This window comes from Mobula hypostoma, chromosome 2, assembly GCF_963921235.1.
Source record: "Mobula hypostoma chromosome 2, sMobHyp1.1, whole genome shotgun sequence".
NCBI classification, from domain to species: Eukaryota; Metazoa; Chordata; class Chondrichthyes; order Myliobatiformes; family Myliobatidae; genus Mobula; species Mobula hypostoma.
In genome coordinates, this window is record NC_086098.1 from 11,630,190 (window position 1) to 11,654,346 (window position 24,157).

A 24,157-nucleotide genomic window follows, 5' to 3' on the forward strand; every position below is an offset into this window, starting at 1 on the left:
GATGCTGCCCGGCCTGCTGAGTTCCTCCAGTATTTTGTGCGACTTGCTCAAGATTTCATCCCATCTCATCTCCTGTGATGGGATTTAAAAATAAAGTTCAAAGTAAATTTATTATCAAAGTACGTGTATGTCACCATGTGCCACCCTGGGGTTAATTTTCTTGCAGGCATTCACAGTAGAAACACAAATAAAGACTGATTAACAACCAAAGTGCAAAAGAAGGCATATTGTAAAAATAAATAAATAAAACTGAGAACATGAGTTGTAGGGTTCTTGAAAGTGAGTCCATAGGTAGTTGAAGTTCAAAGTTCGAAGCTCAAAATTCAAGTTTGAAGATCAAATTTAATTGGCATTCAACCATACATGAATACAGCCAAACAAAACAGTGTTACTCTGGGGCCAAGGTGCAAAACACAGTACCTATAGTTAGACACAGAACAAGGGCCACATAAGATAGCAAACACATATAAGTTATCAGTAAAATAATAATAAAGGCATCCGTTAGTTGCGAGACAATGGATCTGCACCTGGAAAGTCTTCACTCTCCAGGGCGCAGGCCTGGGCAAGGTTGTATGGAAGACCGGCAGTTGCCCATGCTGCAAGTCTCCCCTCTCCATGACACCAATGTTGTCCAAGGGAAGGGCATTAGGACCCATACAGCTTGGCACCAGTGTCGTCGCAGAGCAATGTGTGATTAAGTGCCTTGCTCAAGGACACAACACGTTCTTTCGGTTGGGGCTCGAACTCACGACCTTCAGATCGCTAGTCACTTGGCCACGTGCCCAAACAATTTTACTATTTTATCAGTAAAATACATTCACACTAAAAAGTATAGTCCAAAATGGTGAGTCCATGAATGCTGCAGAAAATTGCAGTCAACCACAATACAGCTTGGCTTTTGCCGAGTAAACACCTGGGGGGGGGGGGGGCACCGTACCACCTCCAATAGAGCACACCCAGCCTGACTCCTCTCTCCTGGGCAGCTGTACACAGGCAACACTGCGGCTTGAGGCCCAGCCCTTGCTATGATGGGGGCCATGCAGCTCCCGCCCCGTCCACCATAAACCAGTGAACCAAGCTCACAGCTTTCCACATTAACAATATCCAGCAGGGTCTTGTGATCACATGAAAAGCGACTGAGACGATCACTTGCCGTTGGACTGTACACCGACTTCCTGACACGGACAGCAGTACGATCCATACCAAGTCCAGCTCCCTCAGTTCCTCTGCCAATGAGAAACTCACTGATGGGGCAGACCTGCAGTACTGTAAGATCTTCATGTGCAGCAGGATCTTGCGATCGTGAAAAAAATAAGTTTAAAAGAGACAATAACACCTTTTTTTGACCCCATAGAAGCTGCTGCGATTGAACGCACCAACACCTTACCATATGTCAATTAACGAACATTCGACCAGTCATGAGTCTGTCTTTATCATCATACTCCAGATAAAGTCTGGACTCGTACGGTGCAGGAACACACCCTCTGCTCCACCGTGAGGTTCTTTCTTTGCCCCCCGTGATGAACTGAGACTGAGGCTGTGTATCTATTCCGGCTGCTGCCGGCTTCAGGTTTGTGGACTCAATTTTGCCCTCAATGCCAACGCTTGCTGACTGTTGGCATGATTTGTTTTATTTCCCTTTCTCTGCCTATTGCGTGTTGGTCCTTTTTTTTAATTGGGTTCTCTCAGGTTTCCTACTTTGTGGGTGCTTGCAAGCAAATGAATCTCAAGATTGCATAATTTACACATACTTTGATAATAAATGTATTTTGAACTTCGCTACATTAATACTTTATCAATAGACAATAGACAATAGGTGCAGGAGTAGGCCATTTGGCCCTTCGAGCCAGCACCACCATTCACTGTGATCATGGCTGATCATCCACAATCAGTACCCAGTTCCTGCCTTATCCCCAAAACCTTTGATTCCGCTATCCTTAAGAGCTCTATCCGTCTCTTTCTTGAAAACATCCAGAGACTTGACCTCCACTGCCTTCTGGGGCACAGCATTCCATATATCCACCACACTCTGGGTGAAAAAGTTTTTCCTCAACTCCGTTCTAAATGGCCTACCCCTTATTCTTAAACTGTGGCCTCTGGTTCTGGACTCACCCATCAGCCGGAACATGCTTCTTGCCTCCAGCGTGTCCAATCCCTTAATAATCTTACATGTTCCAATCAGATCCCCTCTCATCCTTCTAAATTCCAGTGTATACAAGCCCAGTCATTCCAACATATGACAGTCCCGCCATCCCGAGAATTAACCTTGTGAACCTACGTTGCACTCCCTCAATAGCAAGAATGTCCTTCCTCAAATTTGGAGACTAAAACTGCACACAATACTCCAGGTGTGGTCTCACCAGGGCCCTGTACAGCTGCAGAAGGACCTCTTTTTATCGTATACTCAATTCCCCTTGTTATGAAGGCCAACATGCCATTAGCTTTCTTCACTGCCTGCTGTACCTGCATGCTTCTCGGTGTCTGACTAAATCTTAAACTGAGTGACTATATCTGATTCCACCAACTCCTCTGGCAAGCGTATTCCAGATATCAACAGCTGTCTGTCAAAACGTAACCCTCTGATCCCCCGATTTTAATTCCCTTTCTTGGATCATTAACTTACCACAAGAACTCTGTGTGGAGCGTGCACCATCGCTGTGCTTTGGCAGGCGACCCTGTTCCCCGCTGAATCCGATTCTTCCTGACCTGCTCCGCCAACCAGTTACCGCTGCCATTGCGCATGACGTAGGTATCCAGAAACACCAGTTGGCTCTCTGGCCCGTAAAACCAGTTGTAGTTTGAATCAGCTATGCCCACGGTTCTTTGAAAACCTGGAAGAGATTCCAGAAATTAAAACACATGGCTCCAATGAAAAGTGAAGCTACACTAAGTGACCACCACATTATGTATTTCCTGTACTTAACAAAGTGGCTACCGAGTGCACATTCATGGTCTTCAGTTCAAGCTTCAACTTGTTGTGCATTCAGAGATGCTCTGCTGTTCACCACTGTAGTAAGAGTTACTGTCGCCTTCGTTAGAGTTACTGTCACCTTTCTGTCAGCTTGAATCAGTCCAGCTATTCTTCTCTGACCTCTCTCACTACCAGGACATCTTCACCCACAGAACTGCCACTCTCTGGATGCTTTTCACACCATTCTCTGTAAACTTTAGAGACTGTTTGTGAAAGTCCCAGGAGATCAGTAGTTTCTGAGATACTCAAACCACCCCATCTGGCACCAACAATCATTCCACGGTCAAAGTCACTGAGATCACATTTCTTCCCCATTCTAATGTTTGGCCTGAGCAACATCTGAACCTCTTGAACATGTCTGCATTTTTTTTAACGTATTGAGTTGCAGCCACATGATTGGCCGATTAGATATTTGCATGAACGAGTGAGTGTACAGGTGTACCGAATAAAGTGGCCACTGAGTGTAAAACTCTGATCTCGAAGCTCCGCTGCCTTGCAGCTACACCCACTCATGGGGAAGGCTTCGGGGACAAGCCCCAAGGGTAAAATCCAGAGCTGGAGTCCCTAAGGCAGTCCGTCATTGAGTTTAATGCTGACCGGCAACTCATACAACGCTGTTGGTGCCAAACTGTATTGGAAACTGCTGTTCCTTTGGGTTCATCAGTTGCATGGAGAGGGGCAGCTTGTTATAAGGGCAACAGCTTGCTCTCCATATTGTACTGCCAGCCTTGCCTATATATAGCTTCATAGCTCGGATGCAATATCCATGGTCGACACTGACCGATGGAGGCCTCAGACACAGAGTGTAAAATGATCATCGCTTGTCTAGAAACAATAATTGAATTCCGGCAACCCAAGCCTCGAGTTCTCCTCCTATGGGATGGCCACAGTCTCACTTTCCTCTCATGACCATGTTCACTATTCACTACCTGGATACCTGGCTGCCCCAGACCACCCCACAGGGTGGGCACTCTGCAAACAGTGACTAAGGTCACTCCATTAGAAGTGGAAGGGTGGGCTGGTAAGTTTGCAGATGACACAAACGCTGGTGGTGCTAGAAGGTTGTCCAGGATTATAATAGGGCATTGACAGAGATCGGCTGAGAAGTGGCAGATGGTGTTCAACTCAGAAAAGCGTGAAGCAATTCACTTTGGAATTTTGGATTTGAAGGGTCAATGGCAGAATTCTTAGCAATGTGCAGGAAAGAGTGATCATAGGGTCCACACTCATTAATTCCACAAAAGCTGATAAGACTGTTAAGAAGGTATATGGTGTTGCTCTTCTTTAGTCAGGGCTGAGTTCAAAACGCATGAGATAACATTGCAGCTCTATTACACACTGGTTAGATCATGCTTGGAATATTGTATTCAGATCTGGTCACCTCATCATTGGAAGGATGTCAATGCTTTAAGAGGGTGTAGAGATTTACCAAATTGGACAGCATGTCTTATGAGGATGAGTTGAGAGTGCGAGGGATTTTCTCTTTGTATTGAAGCAAGATGAGACGTGACTTGATAGAGGTGACATCTTCATCATCATTAGGTGCCATGTTGTATGACTTAGCCAATCATGGTCCCATGACCATGATTGTCCTCGGCAATTTTTTCTACAGAACTGGTTTGCCATTGTCTTCTTCTGAACAGTGTCCTTACAAGCCAGGTGATCCCAGCCATTACCAGTACTCTTCAGAGATTGTCTGCTTGGCGTCAGTGATCGCACAACCAGTACTTGTTGATACCCAACACCTGCTCCCAGGGCTTCATGTGACCCTGATCTTATGGAGTCATTGGAAAAAGTTACCAGGAAAACTGATGAAGGCAAAGCAGTGGATGTTATCAACATGGCCAATCATGTGGCAGCAACTCAATACGTTAAAAAAAATGCAGACATGGTCAAGAGGTTCAGATGTTGCTCAGACCAAACATCAGAATAGGGAAGAAATGTGATCTCAGTGACTTTGACTGTGGAGTGTTTGTTGGTGAATTGCAATTGGGATCAAACTGCTCCAAGAGGCAGTAGAGACAGCTACTCTCATGTAACTTAGGTACTTAGAGTCATAGAAAAGTACAACAGGCCCTTCAGCCCATCTAGTCCATGCCAAAACATTTAATCTGTCTAGTCCTGTTGACCTGCACCAGTACCATAGCTCTCCATACCCTTATCTGTCCAAACTTCTCTTAAACAAGAACTACCCTGGTTGGTCCTACCAGAGTGCAAAACCCCACACTTGCCTGCATTAAATTCTACCTGCCATTTTTCAGCCCATGTTTCCAGCTGGTCCCACTCCAGCTGCAAGCCGTGATAGTCTTCCTCATTGTCCACTGCACCTCCAATTCTGGTGTCATCTGCAAGTTTGCTGATCCAGTTAATCACATTATCAACCAGATCATTGATATGGATGACAAACAACAATATCCAGCACCCAGCACTCCATTAGTCACAGAACTCCAGTCAGAGAGGCAACCATCCACGACTACTCTCTGGCTTCTCCCACAAAGCCAATGTCTAATCCAATATACTGTCTCATCTTGAATGCTGAGCAACTAAGCCTTCTTGACCAACCTCCTACAGGGGACATTATCAAATGCCATGTTGTTAACATCCACTGTTTTGCCTTCATCAGCTTTCCTGGTAACTTCTTCCAATGACTCCATAAGATCACGCACAAAGTCATGTTGACTATCCTAAATCATTCCGTGCCTAGCCAAATATTTACATACCTGGTCCCTTAGAATACCTTCCAATAACTTTCCCACTACTGATGTCAGATTCAACCTTCACACATGACATCTAGTAGTAGTTCCACCCAACCTCAGTGGAAAAAGCCTGCTTGCATTTACTCTATCTATACCCCTCATAATTTGCATTATCAAATCTCTCCTTAATTCACCCTGAAGTTTGAGAAGGAGAAAGTCAGATGTATCAGTATTACAGTGGAGTAAAGGGAATTACAGAGGCATGAGAGTTGGCCAGAATTGATTGGAAAAGAACACTGGCAGGGATGACGGCAGAGCAGCAACGGCTGGAATTTCTGGAAGCAGTTTGGAAGGGACAGGATATATACATTACAAAGAGGAAGAAGTATTCTTAAGGTAAGATGACACAACCGTGACTAACAAGAGAAGTCTTGTGGTTTAAATCTTCTACATTCCAGGGAATAAACTCCTAGATTATTCAATCTTCCGTGTACTCAGTACTTTGATTTATGAATGCCAATGTGCCAGAAGCTCTTTTTATATCATTTAGATGAATACTCGGCCTAGAGGACTGGAAAATGGAATGAGTGTAGACAGAGACTTGATGACCAACATTATCAGAGTGGGCTGAAGGCCCTGTCTCATGTTAGATAGCCCAATAGCAATGACATGATGACTCTTACCTGGAAGCACGGTCCTATAATAGAATGCAAAATGCTGCTTAACCCAGGGATGACTGAAGTGGCTGATGTTGAAATGCCTTTTCACCAGAAACATGTACTGGAACAGAGATCTTGTGGTGTAACTGCCATAAGCCACACCTTCGTTCAAGGATCCGTCCTTAATGTCCTTTAGCAAAACCAGTGACCGCTCCAGAATAACGATAACCTGTTTTGCCCATAAATAAGCTTCTTGGAGGAAACCTGAAGGGGTTAAAATGAGAGAGAAGACATTTGAGTAAGACAACATAATAACTTGCTCAATTTGGCACTTTCAAAGCATATCCAATACTGCTAGTGAGCAGTTGCCAAATTTTTTGTTCAATAACATTAATTAGAAACAGGAGTGCCAAAGAACTGGGAGGTAGGTAATTTCATTCCTGTCTTCAGAAGGGAAGAATGAACTAGCCTGAGAACTCTAGATTACTCTTGTTATGCTACTGCTTAACATGAAAAAGAAACAATCTAACCATGCCACGAGGAAATCTGCAGACGCTGGAAATTCAAGCAACACACACAAGATACTGGTGGAATGCAACAGGCCAGACAGCATCCATAGGAAGAAGCACAGTCGACGTTTCAGGCCAAGACCCCTCGTCAGGATTCAACCATGCCAGTAACTTCCTAATCATGCCAGTAACTTTCCTGCTCTTAACTTGGTAAGCAGCCTCATGTGTGGCACCTTGTCAAAGGCTTTCTGAAAGTCCAAATATACAACATTCACTGCATCCCCTTTATCTATCCTACATGCAATCTCCTCAAAAAATTCCAATCGTTTCGTCAGGCAGGATTTTCCCTTAAGGAAACCATGCTGACTTTGTCCCATCTTGTCCTGGACTTTGTGTGCGTTGCTCTAGATTCTAGCATTCACAGAATCACGTGTGTTTATACTGGGGAAAAATAATCCTCACTCAAAGATGTAATAGAAAAAAATAGCCATGAACTAAAAACATGACATATTTGACCATCTCGTTGATTTCTTTTAAAGAAAAAGTAAGTTTATTCGAGGGTAATGTGACGTTCACTCAGTGTCCACTTTATTGGGTACCTCCTGTAGCTAACAGAGTGGCCACCGAGTGTACCTCTGTGGCTGTCTGCTACTGTAGCCCATCTACTTCAAGTTTTGAATCTTGTGCTTTCATAAATGCTCTTCTATCCACCACTTCTGTGGCATCCGTTAGTCTCGTGAGAGCATGGATCTGTGCCTGGAATGGTTTCCAGGGCGCAGGCCTGGGCAAGGTTTTATGGAAGACTGGCAGTTGCCCATGCAGCAAGACTCCCCTCTCCACGCCACCGATGTTGTCCAAGGGAAGGGCAAGGGCCGATACAGCTTGGCACCAGTGTCGTCGCAGGAGTTGCCAGAACGAGGTTGAAGGCAACGTCGGACTGCCTTAGGGACTCCAGCTCCGGATTTGTCCTCAGGGTTTACTCCCGAAGCCTTTCCCATGAGTGGGTATGGCCGCAAGGCAGCAGAGATTTGAAATCAGAGTTTTCCCTCTCTTAGATGGACTGCCTTCCCAGGCTGAGGAGCTCCATCTACCCCTTTTTTAACACATGGTTATTTGAGTTACTGCCACCTTCCTGTCAGCGTGAACCAGTCTGGCTATTCTCCTTTCACCTCTCTCATTAACAAGGCGTTTTCATGCACAGAACTGCCGCTCACTGGATGCTTTTTGCTTTTCGCACCATTCTCTGTAAATCATAGAGAAAATCCCAGGAGATCAGCAGTTTCTGAGATACTCAAACGACCCAGTCTGGCACCAACAATCATTTCCGTGGTCAAAGTCATTTAGATGACATTTCTACCCCATTCTGATATTTGGTCTGAACCTCTTGACCATGTCTGCATGCATTTATGCATTGAGTTATTGTCACATGATTGGATGATTAGGTATTTGTTTAACAAGCAGGGATACAGGTGTACCTAATAAAATGGCCACTGTGTGTGTATATTCTGTTTGTGGTTTCAGCATATCTTTGATAAGTATCATGTTGTAATGTCAATATGATTGCAGTTCTCTATGACCGAGGTCTAAACAAGTGATTGCAGTCTGGAATCAGAAGAACTGCAGCAGTTTAGCTACAGAAGAGAATGCAGACGAAAATGTCCGAATGAGAATCAGTGCTGAAGCCACTGTGGAGTTGTTGAGTCAAATACCCACCACTGTGCACTATGTATCTATTCTCGCTACCACCATCAGGCTGGAGATGGGCACAGAAGCGTTAGGCCCCACACCACCAGACTCAGGAACAGTTATTACCCCATGACCATTAAGGTCCTGAACTGACATGGGTAACTGTACTCATCACTACTCTGAATGATTCTACCACCTACAGGCTCACTTTCAAAGACTCTTTACAACTCAAGTTTTCAGTATTATTTTTCTATTTGCACAATTTGCCATCTTCTGCACATTGGTTGTTTGTCATTCTTTGTTCATGTATTGTTTTTTAAAAATTCTATTGTTTTTTTATTTTCCTGTAAATGTCTGCAAGAAAATGAATCTGACGGTAGGATATGGTAACATACTGTATACGTACTTGATAATATAATACTTAGACATTGGATACATTGGACTCAAACAAAGCTTGAGCTCCTCTCGGATGATGGAGAAATTTCATTATGAAATTTCTCTTTGCCTCACAACCTAATTTTTTGAACGAGAAACACCTGTCAATTCCAGCAGTTATGCGTTAAATAATGGTTGGCCCAATAATTTTTCAAATATGGGAACATGTTTTAGAATAGCACATTTTGGGATAAATATCGAGTCACTTCCAAGTACTCTTCATCTCATTCTCAGTATTTATTGCTTATTTATTTAGTACTTTTTTTGGTATTTGCACACTAGTTGAGTGCTCAAGTTGGTGGGGTCTGTCATTGATTCTGCTAAGGTTATTATTCTATTATGAATTTATTGAGTATGCCCGCAAGACACTGAATCTCAGGGTGACATATGTCCTTTGATAGTAAATTTAACTTTGAACTTTGAAATATTTTAAAAGGTGTAATTGATACATTTTTGGTAAAATATATTCTTTGTTGATCAACACACGTAAAAGTTGCTGGTGAACGCAGCAGGCCAGGCAGTATCTCTAGGAAGAGGTACAGTCGACGTTTCAGGCCGAGACCCTTCGTCAGGACTAACTGAAGAAAGAGCTAGTAAGAGGTTTGAAAGTGGGAGGGGGAGGGGAGTTGATCGTTGTGAGGTGGCACATGATGTGAAAATAGCAGTGATTAAAAAGATATGCATATTTCAGGGATAGTTTCCTGGCCAGTTTCTGTAAGTGGATTCCTTACCTTGAAACAAACTTAAAACACCTTTGAACTGAATGGCATGGTACTGTGTTCCCAATGTAACAGCAGCACCCCCTAGTGGTATCTCTCCTTTTTATCTTTTCACATGAATTACAACTTCTGCAAAGATTTTAAAAAGTGAACTGATTAAATGGGAGAAATGCATTAAGGGTAATCATATGAGGAGCATTTGATGGCTCTGGACCTGTATTCACTGGAGTTTAGAAGAATGAGGGGATGGATCTCATTGAAACCTATTGAAAGGCCCAGATAGAGTGGATGTGGAAGGGATGTTTCCTATCTTGGGGAGGAGGGGGCTCTAGAACCACAGGATACAGGCTCAGAATACAAGGATGTCCCTTTAGAACAAAGATGAGCCGGGGGTGATGAACCTATGAAATTCATTACCACAGACAACTGTGGCGGCCAAGCCATTGGGTATATGTTTTTAAAGCAGAGGTTAATAGGTTCTTGATGAGTAAGGATATTGAAGGTTATGTGGAGAAGGCAGGAGAATGGGGTTGAGAGGAATAATAAATCAGCCATGATTGAGCAGTGGAACAGATTCAATGAGCAAAATTGCCTAATTCTACCTCTAACGGTACCGCAGCATAAAAGCCAGGACCAACAGGCTCCAGGACAGCTTCTTCCATCAGGCCATTAGACTGATTAATTCATGCACATAACATTGTACTTCTATGTTATAGTAATTGTCCTGTTGTACATACTATTTATTATAAATTGCACATTGCACATTTAGATGCAGATGTAACATAAAGATTTTTACTCCTCATGTATATGAAGGATGTAAGGAATAAAGTCAATTCAATATCCTGTGGTCTTATGGGAAAGGTGTTTTCACTACTCTCAGCATTTTAGGAACTGCTTCTTGCCCTCCAGCATCAGATTTCTAAATGGTCCATGAACACGACCTCACTATTCCTCTTCCGCATTATTTTTTTATTGTAACTGACAGTAGGTTTCTACATTGTGCACTACACTGCTGTCATGTTTGCTGTTGTGTGCTGGGGCAGCAGGCTGAGGGTAGCAGACACCAACAGAATCAACAGACTCATTCGTAAGGCCAGTGATGTTGTGAGGATGGAACTGGACTCTCTCACGGTGGTGTCTGAAAAGAGGATGCTGTCTAAGTTGCATGCCATCTTGGACAATGTCTCCCATCCACTACATAATGTACTGGTTGGGCACAGGAGTACATTCAGCCAGAGACTTATTCCACCGAGATGCAACACAGAGCGTCATAGGAAGTCATTCCTGCCTGTGGCCATCAAACTTTTACAACTCCTCCCTTGGAGGGTCAGACACCCTGAACCAATAGGCTGGTCCTGGACTTATTTCATAATTTACTGGCATAATTTACATATTACTATTTAACTATTTATGGTTCTATGACTATTTATTATTTATGGTGCAACTGTAATGAAAACCAATTTCCCCCGGGATCAATAAAGTATGACTATGACTATGAAAACAGCAAATGTCATGACATACAGTACTGTCCAAAAGTCTTACAACTAGGGTGCCTAAGACCTAGTTATATATAGACAGTATAACAAGGGTGCCTAAGACTTTTGCACAGTACTGTAGTAATTCTATGTATCGCTCTGTACTGCTGTCGCAAAAAAAAAACAAACTTCATGACATATGTGAGTGATGCTAAACCTGATTCTGATATGGGTCTCTCTTGTGGACTGAGAGTGGGAAGGGGGCAAGGAGAGGGGTATCATGGTTGGGAAAAGGGGAAGGGAGCAGGAAGCACCAGAGAGGCATTCAGTAATGATCAATAAACCAATTGTTTGGAATCAAATGACCGTGCCTAGTGTCTCAGGGCTGGGTGAATCTACACACATGCCAGCCCCCTGTCCCTGGCACTTGTTCTCTGCCACCTGCCGCACATCCCTCCCACAGTGCTCCAGTCTCACCATTTCCAACATCCTTTGCTCTCACCAGATTTACAAACTCGCTGTCCGCTGACAAATACAGTACTGTGCAAAAGTCTTAAGCACCCGAGCTTTATATAAGACTTCTGACAGTACAGTATGTCAGTGGTATTAAACCTGATTCTGAAGTGACGTCAGACTCAAATCATTTAGCCAAGATTCTGATCACACTCTCCCATGACAATGAACTCAGCTTGTCATAAGACTTAAAACAACTTTTAGCAGACTCGATGGGCCAAATGGCCTGATTCTGCTCCTGTATCTTATTGTCTTATGCTCTTAAAATGTTTGAATGATTTTACTTCATTTTAATTATTTTTGTTATTTCTTAGAATTCTAGACTTCACTATAATTATTTAAAGGTGACTAGTCTTTAAATGTGGCTGACTATTAGAAACTATTATAAAACCTCCAATCTTTCTGCCAAGTTGTCTAAGACCATCAGACTGGTCTGGGGCAGTGGCTCAGCCATAATGCTCGAGTTGCATTGTGGGTTACCTCTTAGGTGTGGTCAAGAAGAAAGAAAATCTGGGCAGGTGGTTGCTGCAGGTCATGAACTTATGCAGCACAGAAACAGGCCCTTTGGCCCAATGGTCCAAGCCAACCAAGGTGTCCCATCCAAGGCAGTCATGTTTCCCAGCACTTGGACCATGAACTTCTTAGCTATTCCAACCATGTACCTGTCCAACCTGTCTTTTAAAAGTTGTTAATCTACCTCCCGCAATCACTTCCTCTGGTACCTCGTTCCACATAGATGTCACTCTTTGTGTTAAAATAAAAGTTGGCACTCAATTTTGTGTTAAACCAATGCCCTCAGCTTTTTTCCCCAGGTTTGGGGAATGAAGAACTAGAGTGCATTCACCCTGTCTGGGCCCCTCGTGAATTTATACACTTAAAGAATATCTCCCCTGATTCCTACATTCTAATGCCTTGCATGCCCAAACTCTTCCTATAACTCAATCCCTCAAATCCTGGAATAATCCTTGGAATTTTTTTCTGCACTCTTTCCAGTTTAGAAACATCTTTCCTACAGCAGGCAACCAAAACTGAACACAATATTTCAAGCGCAGCCTCACCAGTGTTCTGTACATCCACATCATGATCTTCTATTCACAAGGCAAGGCCTTCTTCACCATATTGTCCACCTGTGACATCACTTCCTAGCAACCTTGTACTCCAAGGTCCTCAGGCCTACAACATTCTGCAGGGCCATGATGTTCACTGTGAAAGTCCTACCTAGATCTGACTTTCCAAAATGAAATACATCTCACTTAACCAAATTAAACTTTATTTGCCATTCCTTGGCCCACTTATTCAGCTGATCAAAATTCTCCTGTAATTTTTATAACCTTCGTTCTCTACTATACCAACTATTCTAATGTTGTCTTCAAATGTACTAACCAAACTTACCTTCCTATCCAAATCATTGACAAATAACAATGGGTCCAGCACTGATCCCTGAGGCACACCACTACCGACTGGCCTCCGCTATGAGAAACAACCTTCCACCATCACCCCCTCTCCCCTCTACCATTGAGCTAATTCTGTACCCATTTAGCTCAGACTCCATGGGTGATGTAACCTTCCAGAGCAGCCTACCACATGGAATCTTATCAAAAACCTTACTGAAGTCCATATCAACCATGTCTACCAACCCACCCTCATCAGCTTTCTTGGTCACCTCAAGAAATCTCCAAGAGGACCACCACCTTGTCGCAGTGTTTGGAGGCTTGCGTGCCACAATGACCTGGAGAGCTATTTCGGCCAGAGTCAGCGCCTTGTGCTTTGACTCTTTGTGGGGTCACCCATACCAAACAGGTCAAAGGATAGAGGCCAGCTTAACCGTGGTCCACCAGTCCTCAGGTTCAGGGGTTCCTCTCAGGGCTAACAACCCTGACTGGTCAAAAAACAATTGCTACGGAAACAGCAATGAAGAATCCTTCTATACAGACAGCGATGGAGGACCTTCATCGCTGCCCCAACTGCCGGCAGTGTAACAGGCAGTAAGTCAGTCAACAAGAAACTCAGTCAAGTTTGGAAGACATGATCTTATATACATAAAGGCATTCTACATCTAATCAACAACGGTCTTTACAGATCTATCCCTCAGAATCCTCTCCAATAACTTCTCTACCACAGATGTTACAGTCTGTAGTTCCCAGATTTTTCTTTGCCTATAACAGGTGAGGAATCAGGGCAACAGGATAGGTTTAGCATAATCTGGCTCCTTAAATTATCAATAGTTTTTTTGTCTCATTGTGCTTTGTGTTAACTCCCCTATCATTAGAAACACTTGGTTAAGAGGTTTATTAAATTCCACCTATTCCAATATTCTCACTGGTTTTCTAAATGAGCTTTTGGACACTGTACAATAACAACACATTTGCAGACTATGTTTCAGAAAACTATGCAAAGTGAAGTAATTCAATCAGCAAAAATATTTTCATTTCAAGGGTAACTAGAATTTTCAATCCTAAAATCCAGCAGCTCTAAGTACTCATTTAAGAATCTTATAATAATCCCATTTTCTTTTATTCTCCCCATTTCCAAATCAACTTACCGAAGGTTTTACACTCACTTACACACGAGGGATAATTTGTGATGGCCCACCAACCAGCATTTCTTTGGAATGTGGGAAGGAACTGGAGAACCTGGAGGAAATCCATAGGTCATAGAGAGAATGTGCAGACTCCATACTGACTCAACCAGCGTCAGGATTGAATGCTGTTCTCTGGCACTGTGAGGTGGTGGGTCCACCAACTGTACCACCCAGTCCATCCAGAAATTTCTATCTTACATTATTTACTACCATTTGAATTGTCAGAATCTGCCACAGTCAACTATTTCCTGCCAATATCTACAAGTAAGTATTCCTTTTAGACCAGGAGTTCCCAACCTGGGATCCACAAAGCCAGAAGACCATAAGGCATTCGGCCCATCAAGTCTGCTCCGTCATTTAATCATGGCCGATTTATTTTCCCTCTCACCCCTGCTCTCCAGCCTTCTCCCCAAAGCCCTTGACACTGTTGCTGATCGAGGAGCAATCAAGCTCCACTTTAAATATCTCCAGTGACTTACCCCAACAGCTGCCTGTGCCAATAGATTCCACAGATTCACCACCCTCTGGCAAAAGAAATTCCTCCTCACTTCAGTTCCAAAGGGAATCCCTTCTATTCTGAGGACGTTGTATCTGGTTCTACACTCTCCCACTATTGGAAGCATCCCCTCCATGTCTACTGTATCCAGGCCGTTCAATATTTGGTAGCTTTTAACGACATTCCCTCTCATTCTTCTAAACTCCAATGAGTACAGGGCCAGAGGCATCAAACACTTCTTGTACATTAATACTTTCACTCCCTGGATCACTCTCATGAACATTTCCTCTGGACCCTCTGTAATAAGTTTGTACGTTCTCCCCAGGACCACATGGGCTTCCTCCAGGTGCTCTGGTTTCTTCACATATTCTAAAGACGGATCACCCAGTGGCCACACATTTTAATTCCAGGATCTCCCAGCGGCCACACATTTTAATTCCCATTCCCATTCTGACATCTATCCACGGCCTCCTCTACTGTAAAGATGAAGCCACACTCAGGTTGGAGGAACAACACCTTATATTCTGTCTGGGTAGCCAACCTGATGGCATGAACATTGACTTCTCAAACTTCCGCTAATGCCCCACCTCCCCCTCGTACCCCATCCATTATTTATTTATATACACACGTTCTTTTTCTCTCTCTCCTTTTTCTCCCTCTGTCCCTCTGACTATACCCCATGCCCATCCTCCGGGTTTCCCCCCCCTCCCCTTCTGTCCCATGATCCTCTCATATCCCTTTTGCCAATCACCTGTCCAGCTCTTGGCTCCATCCCTTCCCCTCCTGTCTTCTCCTATCATTTTGGATCTCCCCCTCCCCCTGCCACTTCCAAATCCCTTACTAGGTCTTCCTTCAGTTAGTCCTGACGAAGGGTCTCGGCCTGAAACGTCAACTGTACTTCTTCCTAGAGATGCTGCCTGGCCTGCTGTGTTCACCAGCAAATTTGATGTGTGTTGCTTGAATTTCCAGCATCCGCAGAATTCCCTATGTTTACAGGTTAGTAGGTTAATTGATCATATATGTGTATATATATGAGCCAGAATGGGCTCATTGGGTGAAAGGGATTGTAACTGTTCTGTTTTTATCTCTAAGTAAATAAAATGTAATCAAGTGGGTGCAGTAAAAAAGTTATAGAGAGGCGGTTAAAGTTCTTGGTTTAGTTTACAATAAACCGACATTAGATGGCAGTCTCTTGCATTTATTTTGGCGAAGATTTTGGAACTTTAGTAAAGTGTTTTACATGGTATTTCCGTTTGAAGCATAACTGGCAGAAGCTAAGAGAGATAATAAGGTTCTTAGGAATTAATTACACATCCAGCACTTCAACAAATGCTCCCCATCAGTCTTTCTGTTGGTCAGTTGCCAGAACTAAACCGGGGGATGGAGCGGAATGCACAGGGCAGCCAGAGCAGTGCATGTGGGAGCTTTGTTGACTCCTCACATGACAGGGATGACCACAGGCGTAAGCTGTTGTAACAGTTACTCCACAGGAAACCAGAAGAGAGCCATTTGTTGACGATTAAAGCTTGCCCTGAGCTCCCAGAGACCTGGGGCATGACTTCAATCCCCAACAACCCGTGACTTCATCCACGCCTTTCCTACGATTGTGCTTATTCCTAATTCTTCCATCTCTAACCCTCTTAACTCGGAATCAGAGTCTGGTCTCGTTGAAATATGTTACAAAATTAGCTGTTTTAGATCAGAACACACAGGAGCAGAATAAGGCCATTCGGTCCATTCAATCTGCTCAGCCATTCCATTGTGGCTGATTTATGATCCCTTACCCCAATCCCCTGCCTTCTCTCCGTAACCTTTGACCCCTTGATTAATCAAGAAACTATCAACCCCCACCTTAAATATACCCAATCACTTGCCTCCACAGCCATCTATGGCAAAGAATTCAACAAATTCACTACCCTCTGGCTGAAGAAAATTGTCCTCATTTCTGTTTTAAATGGACGTTCCTCTCTTCTGAGGCTGTGCCCTCTGGTCTTAGACTTCCCCCACTATAGGAAACAGGCACTTCACATCCAATCTATCCAGACCATTCAATATTTGATATGTTTTAATGAGATCCCTCACTTTCTTCTAAACTCCAGCAAGTACAGGCCCAGTGCTAAATGGTCCTCAGATGTTAACTTTTTCATGCCTGGCGTCATTCTGGTGAATCTCCTCTAGACCCGCTCCAATGCCAGTGCACCATTTCTTAGATAAGGGGACCAAAACTGCTCACAATACTTCAAGTTCAGTCTGTCCACAGCTTCAGCATTATTTCCTTGCTTTTGTATTCTAGTCCTCTCAAAATAAATGCGAACATTGCATTTTCCTTCCTTACCACTGACTCAACCTGCAAGTTAATCTTTTGGGTATCTTGCACGACGATGACTTATCCATCTTTAGACTTCTCAGCTTCTCAAACACCTTCTCCTTAGTAGTAGCAACAGCATTCACTTCTGCCCCCGAAATCTTGCACTTCTGGCATTCTGGCATCCACGGCGAAGACTGATGCAAAATATACTTATTAAGTTCCTTGGCCACATCTTTTTCCCCCATCACTACCTCTCTGGCTTCATTTTCCAACTGTCTTATATCCACTCTCATATCTCTTTCACTCCTTGTATATCCAAAAAAACTTTTTGTATCTTCTTTTATATTATTAGTTAGCATACCTTCACAGTTCATCTTTTCTCTCTTTATAGCTTTTTTTAGTTGCCTTCTGATGCTTTTGAAAGCTTCCCAATCCTCTAATTTCCTTTGCTGTATTATATGCCCTCTCCTGATGAAGAGTGAGATAACGCCCAATCCAGTACTGTCGCTCTCCAAGCGGCCTCAACCACAAGTTGCTCTGAAAAACCATCTTGTAAGCATTCTACAAATTCTCTCTCTCGGGATCCAGCACCAACCGGATTTTCCCAATCTTCCTGCAAATTGAAATTCCCCATGACTATAACATTGCCTTTTTGACATACATTTTCTATCTCCCATTGTAATTTGTAGCCCACATCCTGGCTACAGCCTGTACATGGCTCCCATCAGGGTCTTTTTACCCTTGCTGTTCCTCAACTCAAGGATTCAATATCTTATGATCCTATGTCACCTCTTTGTAAGGACGTGATTTCATTTTTTACCAATAGAGGCACCTACTCCCTCTGGCTACCTCCCTGTCCTTTTGATACAACGTGCATACTTGGATGTTAAACTCCTAACCTAATCTTCTTTCAGCCACAGCTCTGAGATTCCTGGCAATCTCCAACTGAACTACAATATCATCTATCATATTCCTTATACTATGTACATTCAAATATATTGTAACACCTTCAGTCCTATATCTGTCATCATTGTCAATTTTGTACCCATGACACTGCAGCTCATTCCACTGACTGCATCTTCCCTATAATCTGCCTGTCCTTCCTCACAGTCTCACTGTACACTGCGTCTACAAACGTTTCTAGTTGTATACCAACTGCACCATCCTCAGCCCTATCACTCCAGTTTCCATCTGTTGTGTATTTAATATTTTAGAATGAATGAATGGAATATCTTTACTGTCACTGCATAGTACAATTTGTCATGCACCAATACAGCGAAAATGAGTTTGCAACTCTCATACGCAATGCTATAAAACAACAAATAAAATAAATAAACAATAAATAAAATCAAGTAACCAGCCAGTACAAACCATGTCCAGCAGTACAAAAGCACAACTCAGATGCATGACAACCATAAAACCAGTATTAAAGTAGCAATATAACAAATTATGGATGATGCTTCATCGATTGGTTCAGAGCAATTATAGCTCTGGGGAAAAAACTATTTTTCAGTCTGGAAGTGAGGGCATAGAAAATCTTATAACATCTGCCAGATGGAAGAAGTTCAAACAGATGATTGCATGGGTGTGTATTGTCCTTACAGATGCTTGTAGCTTTCCTTAGGCAGCGAGAGCTGTAGGTGTCCTCCAGGGCTGGGAGCTGTGTCCCAATGATCTTCTGTGTGCTAGAGACAACCTGCTGAAGTGCTTTTCCTATCAGCTGCTGTACAACTGAGATACCACACAGAGATGCAGTATGTTAAGATGCTCTCTATGGTGCAGCGGTAAAAGGTCACCATTATCTGTTCAGGTAGACCAGCTTTCTTCAGCGTCCTGAGGAAAAACAAGCATTGCTGTTCTTTCTTAACTATTGTTGTGGTGTTAGTGGATCATGTAAGGTCTTCTGAGATATGTATTCCCAGAAACCTGAAACTGTACACTCTCTCCACTATGTCTCCGTTAATGTAGTAATATTGTAAATATATTGTTTAATTAAGCATTCTTCATTGTTTACTTAATACATTGTGGGTTATATGTAGAAGTATATAAATGGCATATGCCAGAGGCCTAATTGTGGAGGCTCCCCCTGGTAGGTCATTGCCCTCCCCAACAGTACCCAAAGTGGTATGAGGGGAACAGCCACAGGGGTACTCTGCACTGGCTGCCTATTCCCTTTCCCTCTCATGACAGTCACCCTGCGACCTGCCTCCTGCAATTTAGGGGTGACTATCTCCCTGTAGCTCCTATCCATCTCCTCCTCAATCTCCCTGTGAGCCAAAGGTTATTGAGCTGCAGCTCCAGTTCCTTAACACAGTCTCTGAGAAGCTGCAGCTCGGTGCACTTTGTGCAGATGTAGTTATCAGGGAGACCAGAGGTCTCCCAGATTTCCCACATCTCATGCAATGAACATACCACCACCTCCAGATCTATTCTCAGCACACCAGCTATGCACTAACAGAAAAAAAAACTTACTAGAAACTTTCTTACTTACTTAGAACCTCTGCCTGTTCTTGCCTAAGGCTTTGGAGCCAAAGCCGGACCACTCTAACAATGGCCCACTCACACAATGGCTGCTCCACTTACACATTCCCTATTATTGGGCCTCACGCTGACTTCAGCCCATCAAGAAAGAAGCCGAAAAGCACCCAAGCTCTTTTTAAACCTCATTCTGTGTCACCAGCGAACCACCTCTCACACTGATTGCTTCCCACGGAGAAACATTTTGTGGGAGCAGTACAGTGCATTACATACAAAAATAACTATAAGTTACACAAAATAATTTAATGGTGCAAAATGCATGGCTTCATGAGCCAGAATCAAAATCAAAATAAGGTTTAATAAAGGTTTTGGTCCCCTAATCTGAGGAAAGACATCCTTGCCATACAGGGAGTACAAAGAAGGTTCACCAGATTGATTCCTGGGATGGCAGGACTTTCATATGAAGAAAGACTGGATGAACTGGGCTTGTACTCGTTGGAATTTAGAAGATTGAGGGGGGATCTGATTGAAACATATAAAATCCTAAAGGGATTGGACAGGCTAGATGCAGGAAGATTGTTCCCGATGTTGGGGAAGTCCAGAATGAGGGGTCACAGTTTGAGGATAAGGGGGAAGCCTTTTAGGACCAAGATTAGGAAAAACTTCTTCACACAGAGAGTGGTGAATCTGTGGAATTCTCTGCCACAGGAAACAGTTGAGGCCAGTTCATTGGCTATATTTAAGAGGGAGTTAGATATGGCCCTTGTGGCTACAGGGATCAGGGGGTATGGAGGGAAGGCTGGTACAGGGTTCTGAGTTGGATGATCAGCCATGATCATAATAAATGGCCGTGCAGGCTCGAAGGGCCGAATGGCCTACTCCTGCACCTATTTTCTATGTTTCTATGTTTCTATCACTAGCATATGTTATGTACTCTGTTATTTTGTGGCAACAAGTAGACAATAGACAATAGACAATAGGTGCAGGAGTAGGCCATTCGACCCTTCGAGCCAGCACCGCCATTCACTGTGATCATGGCTGATCATTCACAATCAGTATCCAGTTCCTGCCTTATCCTCATAACCTTTGATTCCGCTATCTTTAAGAGCTCTATCCATCTCTTTCTTGAAAGCATCCAGAGACTTGGCCTCCACAGCCTTCTGGGGCAGAGCATTCTATATATTCACCACTCTCTGGGTGAAAAAGTTTTTCCTCAACTCCGTTCTAAATGGCCTACCCCTTATTCTTAAACTGTGGCCTCTGGTTCTTGACTCTCTGGGTGAAAAAGTTTTTTTCTTTTATGCAGTACATACGAAAACCATAGGAGGGTATGGCAGGGAGAGTTTTTCTTCCTTCTCCCATCTGCGTGAGATGTGGGACACTTGAGAGACTTTGAACTTTTTACTGTGCTCATGGACTTCTACATCAAGTTATGGTATTGTTGCACTGTTGTAACTATATGGTTTTGTTAGTTTTTTCAGCCTTGGTCCGTCTTGTGTTTTGTGATATCACACCGGAGGAAATATTGTATCATTTCTTAATGCATGCATTACTAAATGACAATAAAAGAGGACTGTGTGTCTTCATAATCTAAAAAAAATTTAGAATAAGAAATATAAAAAATAATTAAGTAGTGCAAAAGGAAAGCAAAATGATGAGGTAGAGTTCATGGGTTCATGGACCATTCAGAAAGCTGATAGCAGAGGAGAAGAAGTTGTTCCTAAACTTTTGATTGTTGGTCTTCCATCTCCTGTACCTGCTCCATGATAGTGTAGCGGTGTGCTACACACAGCGCTAAAATAACCACACGGAGTCGATGAGTTAGAGTTGCGATGAAAAAGATTTATTCAAACTTCGCGGCCTGCTTTAAAGCCTTCCCGTTCCTGTCCTCCCTGGGCCAGACTACCGTAGGGAATGCATATTCCCAGAACCTTTCCGCGCGCGGGATTTTCCCCTGCTGGTGAAGATGGCCTGGTGCCCTTTTTGGGGCCGGCCCTCTGCCTGCGCGCGCTATTTCGTGAGCCGGTTCGTGTGTGCTAGAAAGTGGGTCGCCACATAACCCCACCCCCCCCAGAACCGGCGATACCTCCCCCAATGTCCACAGTCTGGATTGGCCTCTGTTTGGGAGGTCTGCCCCTGCGCCGCGGTGCCTGAGCCTGGACCGGCTGCGCCAAGTCCACATGGGCCGGTTTGAGTCGGTCCACCATGAAAACCTCCTCTCTCCCCCCAATGTCCAGCACGAACGTGGACCCGTTGTTCCTGATCACCTTAAACGGCCCCTCGTAGGGCCGTTGTAGCGGTGCCCGGTGTCCGCCCCATCCTACAAAAAGAAACTTACAGTTCTGCAGGTCTTTGGGTACGCAGGTCGGGCTCTGTCCGTGCTGTGAAGTGGGTATGGGGGCCAGGTTACCGAGCCTCTCCCGTAGTCTGTCCAGGACTGCTGTGGGTTCTTCCTCTTGCCCCCTTGGGGCTGGTATGAACTCTCCTGGGACCAGCAGGGGTGCGCCGTACACCAACTCGGCCGACGAGGTAAGCAGATCCTCTTTGGGTGCCGTGCGGATTCCGAGCAGGACCCAGGGAAGCTCGTCCATCCAGTTAGGCCCCTCCAGGCGGGCCATGAGAGCCGATTTCAGGTGACGGTGGAAATGCTCCACTAGTCCGTTCGACTGTGGGTGGTAGGCAGTTGTGTGGCGTAGCTGCGATCCTAAAAGGTTGGCCATAGCTGACCACAGGCTGGAGGTGAACTGGGCGCTCCTGTCGGAGGTAATGTGGGCCGGTACCCCAAAGCGTGCTACCCAGGTTGCGATCAGTGCTCGGGCACAGGATTCGGAGGTGGTGTCAGTGAGCGGGACTGCCTCTGGCCATCTGGTGAACCGGTCTATCATAGTTAGGAGGTACCACACTCCTCGTGACACTGGCAGGGGCCCCACGATATCCACATGGATGTGGTCGAACCTCCGGCGGGTGGGTTCGAACTGCTGCGGTGGAGCCTTGGTGTGCCACTGCACCTTGGCCGTTTGGCACTGCGTGCACGTTTTGGCCCATTCACTGACCTGTTTACGAAGGCCATGTCACACGAACCTGTTGGAGACCAGCCGGACGGTTGTCCTGATGGAGGGGTGCGCTAAGTTGTGAATGGATTCGAACACCCACCGGCGCCAGGCTGCTGGGACGACGGGGCGGGGTTGGCCAGTAGCTACGTCACATAGTAGGGTCCTCTCACCTGGGCCTACGGGGAGGTCTTGGAGCTGTAAACCTGAGACTGCAGTCCTGTAACTAGGGATCTCAGCGTCTGCCTGCTGTGCCTCTGCCAGCACTGCATAGTCCACCCCCTGGGACAGGGCCTGTATGGTAGGTCTGGAAAGTGCGTCCGCCACGACGTTGTTCTTTCCAGAGACATGCCGGATGTCCGTCGTGTACTCGGAGATGTAGGGCAGATGTCGCTGCTGGCGGGATGACCAGGGGTCGGACACCTTAGTGAACGCAAAGGTGAGCGGTTTGTGGTCTGTGAACACGGTGAAGGGCCTACCTTCTAAGAAGTACCTGAAATGCCGGATTGCCAGGTATAGTGCCAATAGCTCCCGGTGGAAAGAACTGTATTTGAGTTCAGGTGGTCATAGGTGTTTGCTGAAGAACGCCAGGGGTTGCCAGCAACCCTCGATGAGTTGTTCCAGCATTCCACCAACCGCTGTGTTGGATGCGTCCACCGTGAGGGCAGTAGGAACGTCCGTTCTGGGGTGCACTAGCATCGTGGCGTTTGCCAAGGCTTCTTTGGTTTTAACAAAAGCGGCTGCGGCCTCTTCGTCCCAGGTAATGTCCTTGCCCTTACCTGACATCAGGGTGAACAGGGGGCGCATGGTTCGGGCTGCTGAGGGGAGGAAACGGTGGTAGAAATTCACCATACCCACGAATTCCTGCAAGCCTTTGATTGTGTTGGGTCGGGGGAAGTTGCGGACCGCGTCTACCTTGGTGGGCAGCGGGGTTGCCCCATCTTTAGTAATTCTGTGGCCCAGGAAGTCGATGGTGTCGAGTCCGAACTGGCATTTGGCTGGATTGATTGTAAGGCCGAATTCACTCAGGCGGGAGTAGAGCTGGCGGAGGTGGGACAGATGCTCCTGCCGACTACTGCTGGCTATGAGGATGTCGTCCAAATAGATGAATGCAAAGTCCAGGTCGCGTCCCACCGCGTCCATTAGCCGCTGGAAAGTCTGTGCGGCATTCTTTAGACCAAACGGCATTCGGAGGAATTCGAAAAGTCCGAACGGGGTGATAAGTGCTGTTTTGGGGATGTCGTCCGGATGTACAGGGATTTGATGGTATCCCCGGACGTGGTCTACCTTGGAAAAGATCCTTGCGCCGTGTAGGTTTGCTGCGAAGTCTTGAATGTGCGGCACAGGGTAGCGGTCTGGCGTTGTAGCCTCGTTCAGTCTGCGGTAGTCACCGCATGGTCTCCAGCCCCCCGTTGCCTTGGGCACCATGTGAAGGGGGGAGGCCCATGGGCTGTCGGACCGTCGTATGATCCCTAATTCCTCCATCTTCTTGAAACCTCCTTCGCCAGTCGGAGCTTGTCCGGGGGAAGCCTTCGAGCACGGGCGTGGAGGGGTGGTCCCTGGGTCGGGATGTGGTGCTGT

At 45.0% G+C, this 24,157-nt stretch overlaps 1 protein-coding gene across 5 annotated transcripts in view; it reads right to left on the reverse strand.

Annotated features, from left to right (window-relative positions):
* The window catches only part of dse (dermatan sulfate epimerase), a 144,679-nt gene that overhangs the window by 14,111 nt on the left and 106,411 nt on the right, over window positions 1–24,157 (reverse strand). For all 5 annotated transcript variants that reach the window (XM_063033553.1, XM_063033523.1, XM_063033535.1 and 2 more), the window contains 2 exons: window positions 6,351–6,590; window positions 2,624–2,831 (listed from right to left, as the gene is read on the reverse strand). In XM_063033553.1, the coding sequence (XP_062889623.1) occupies window positions 2,624–2,831; window positions 6,351–6,590 (448 nt within the window). The remainder of the gene's footprint in view (window positions 1–2,623; window positions 2,832–6,350; window positions 6,591–24,157) is intronic.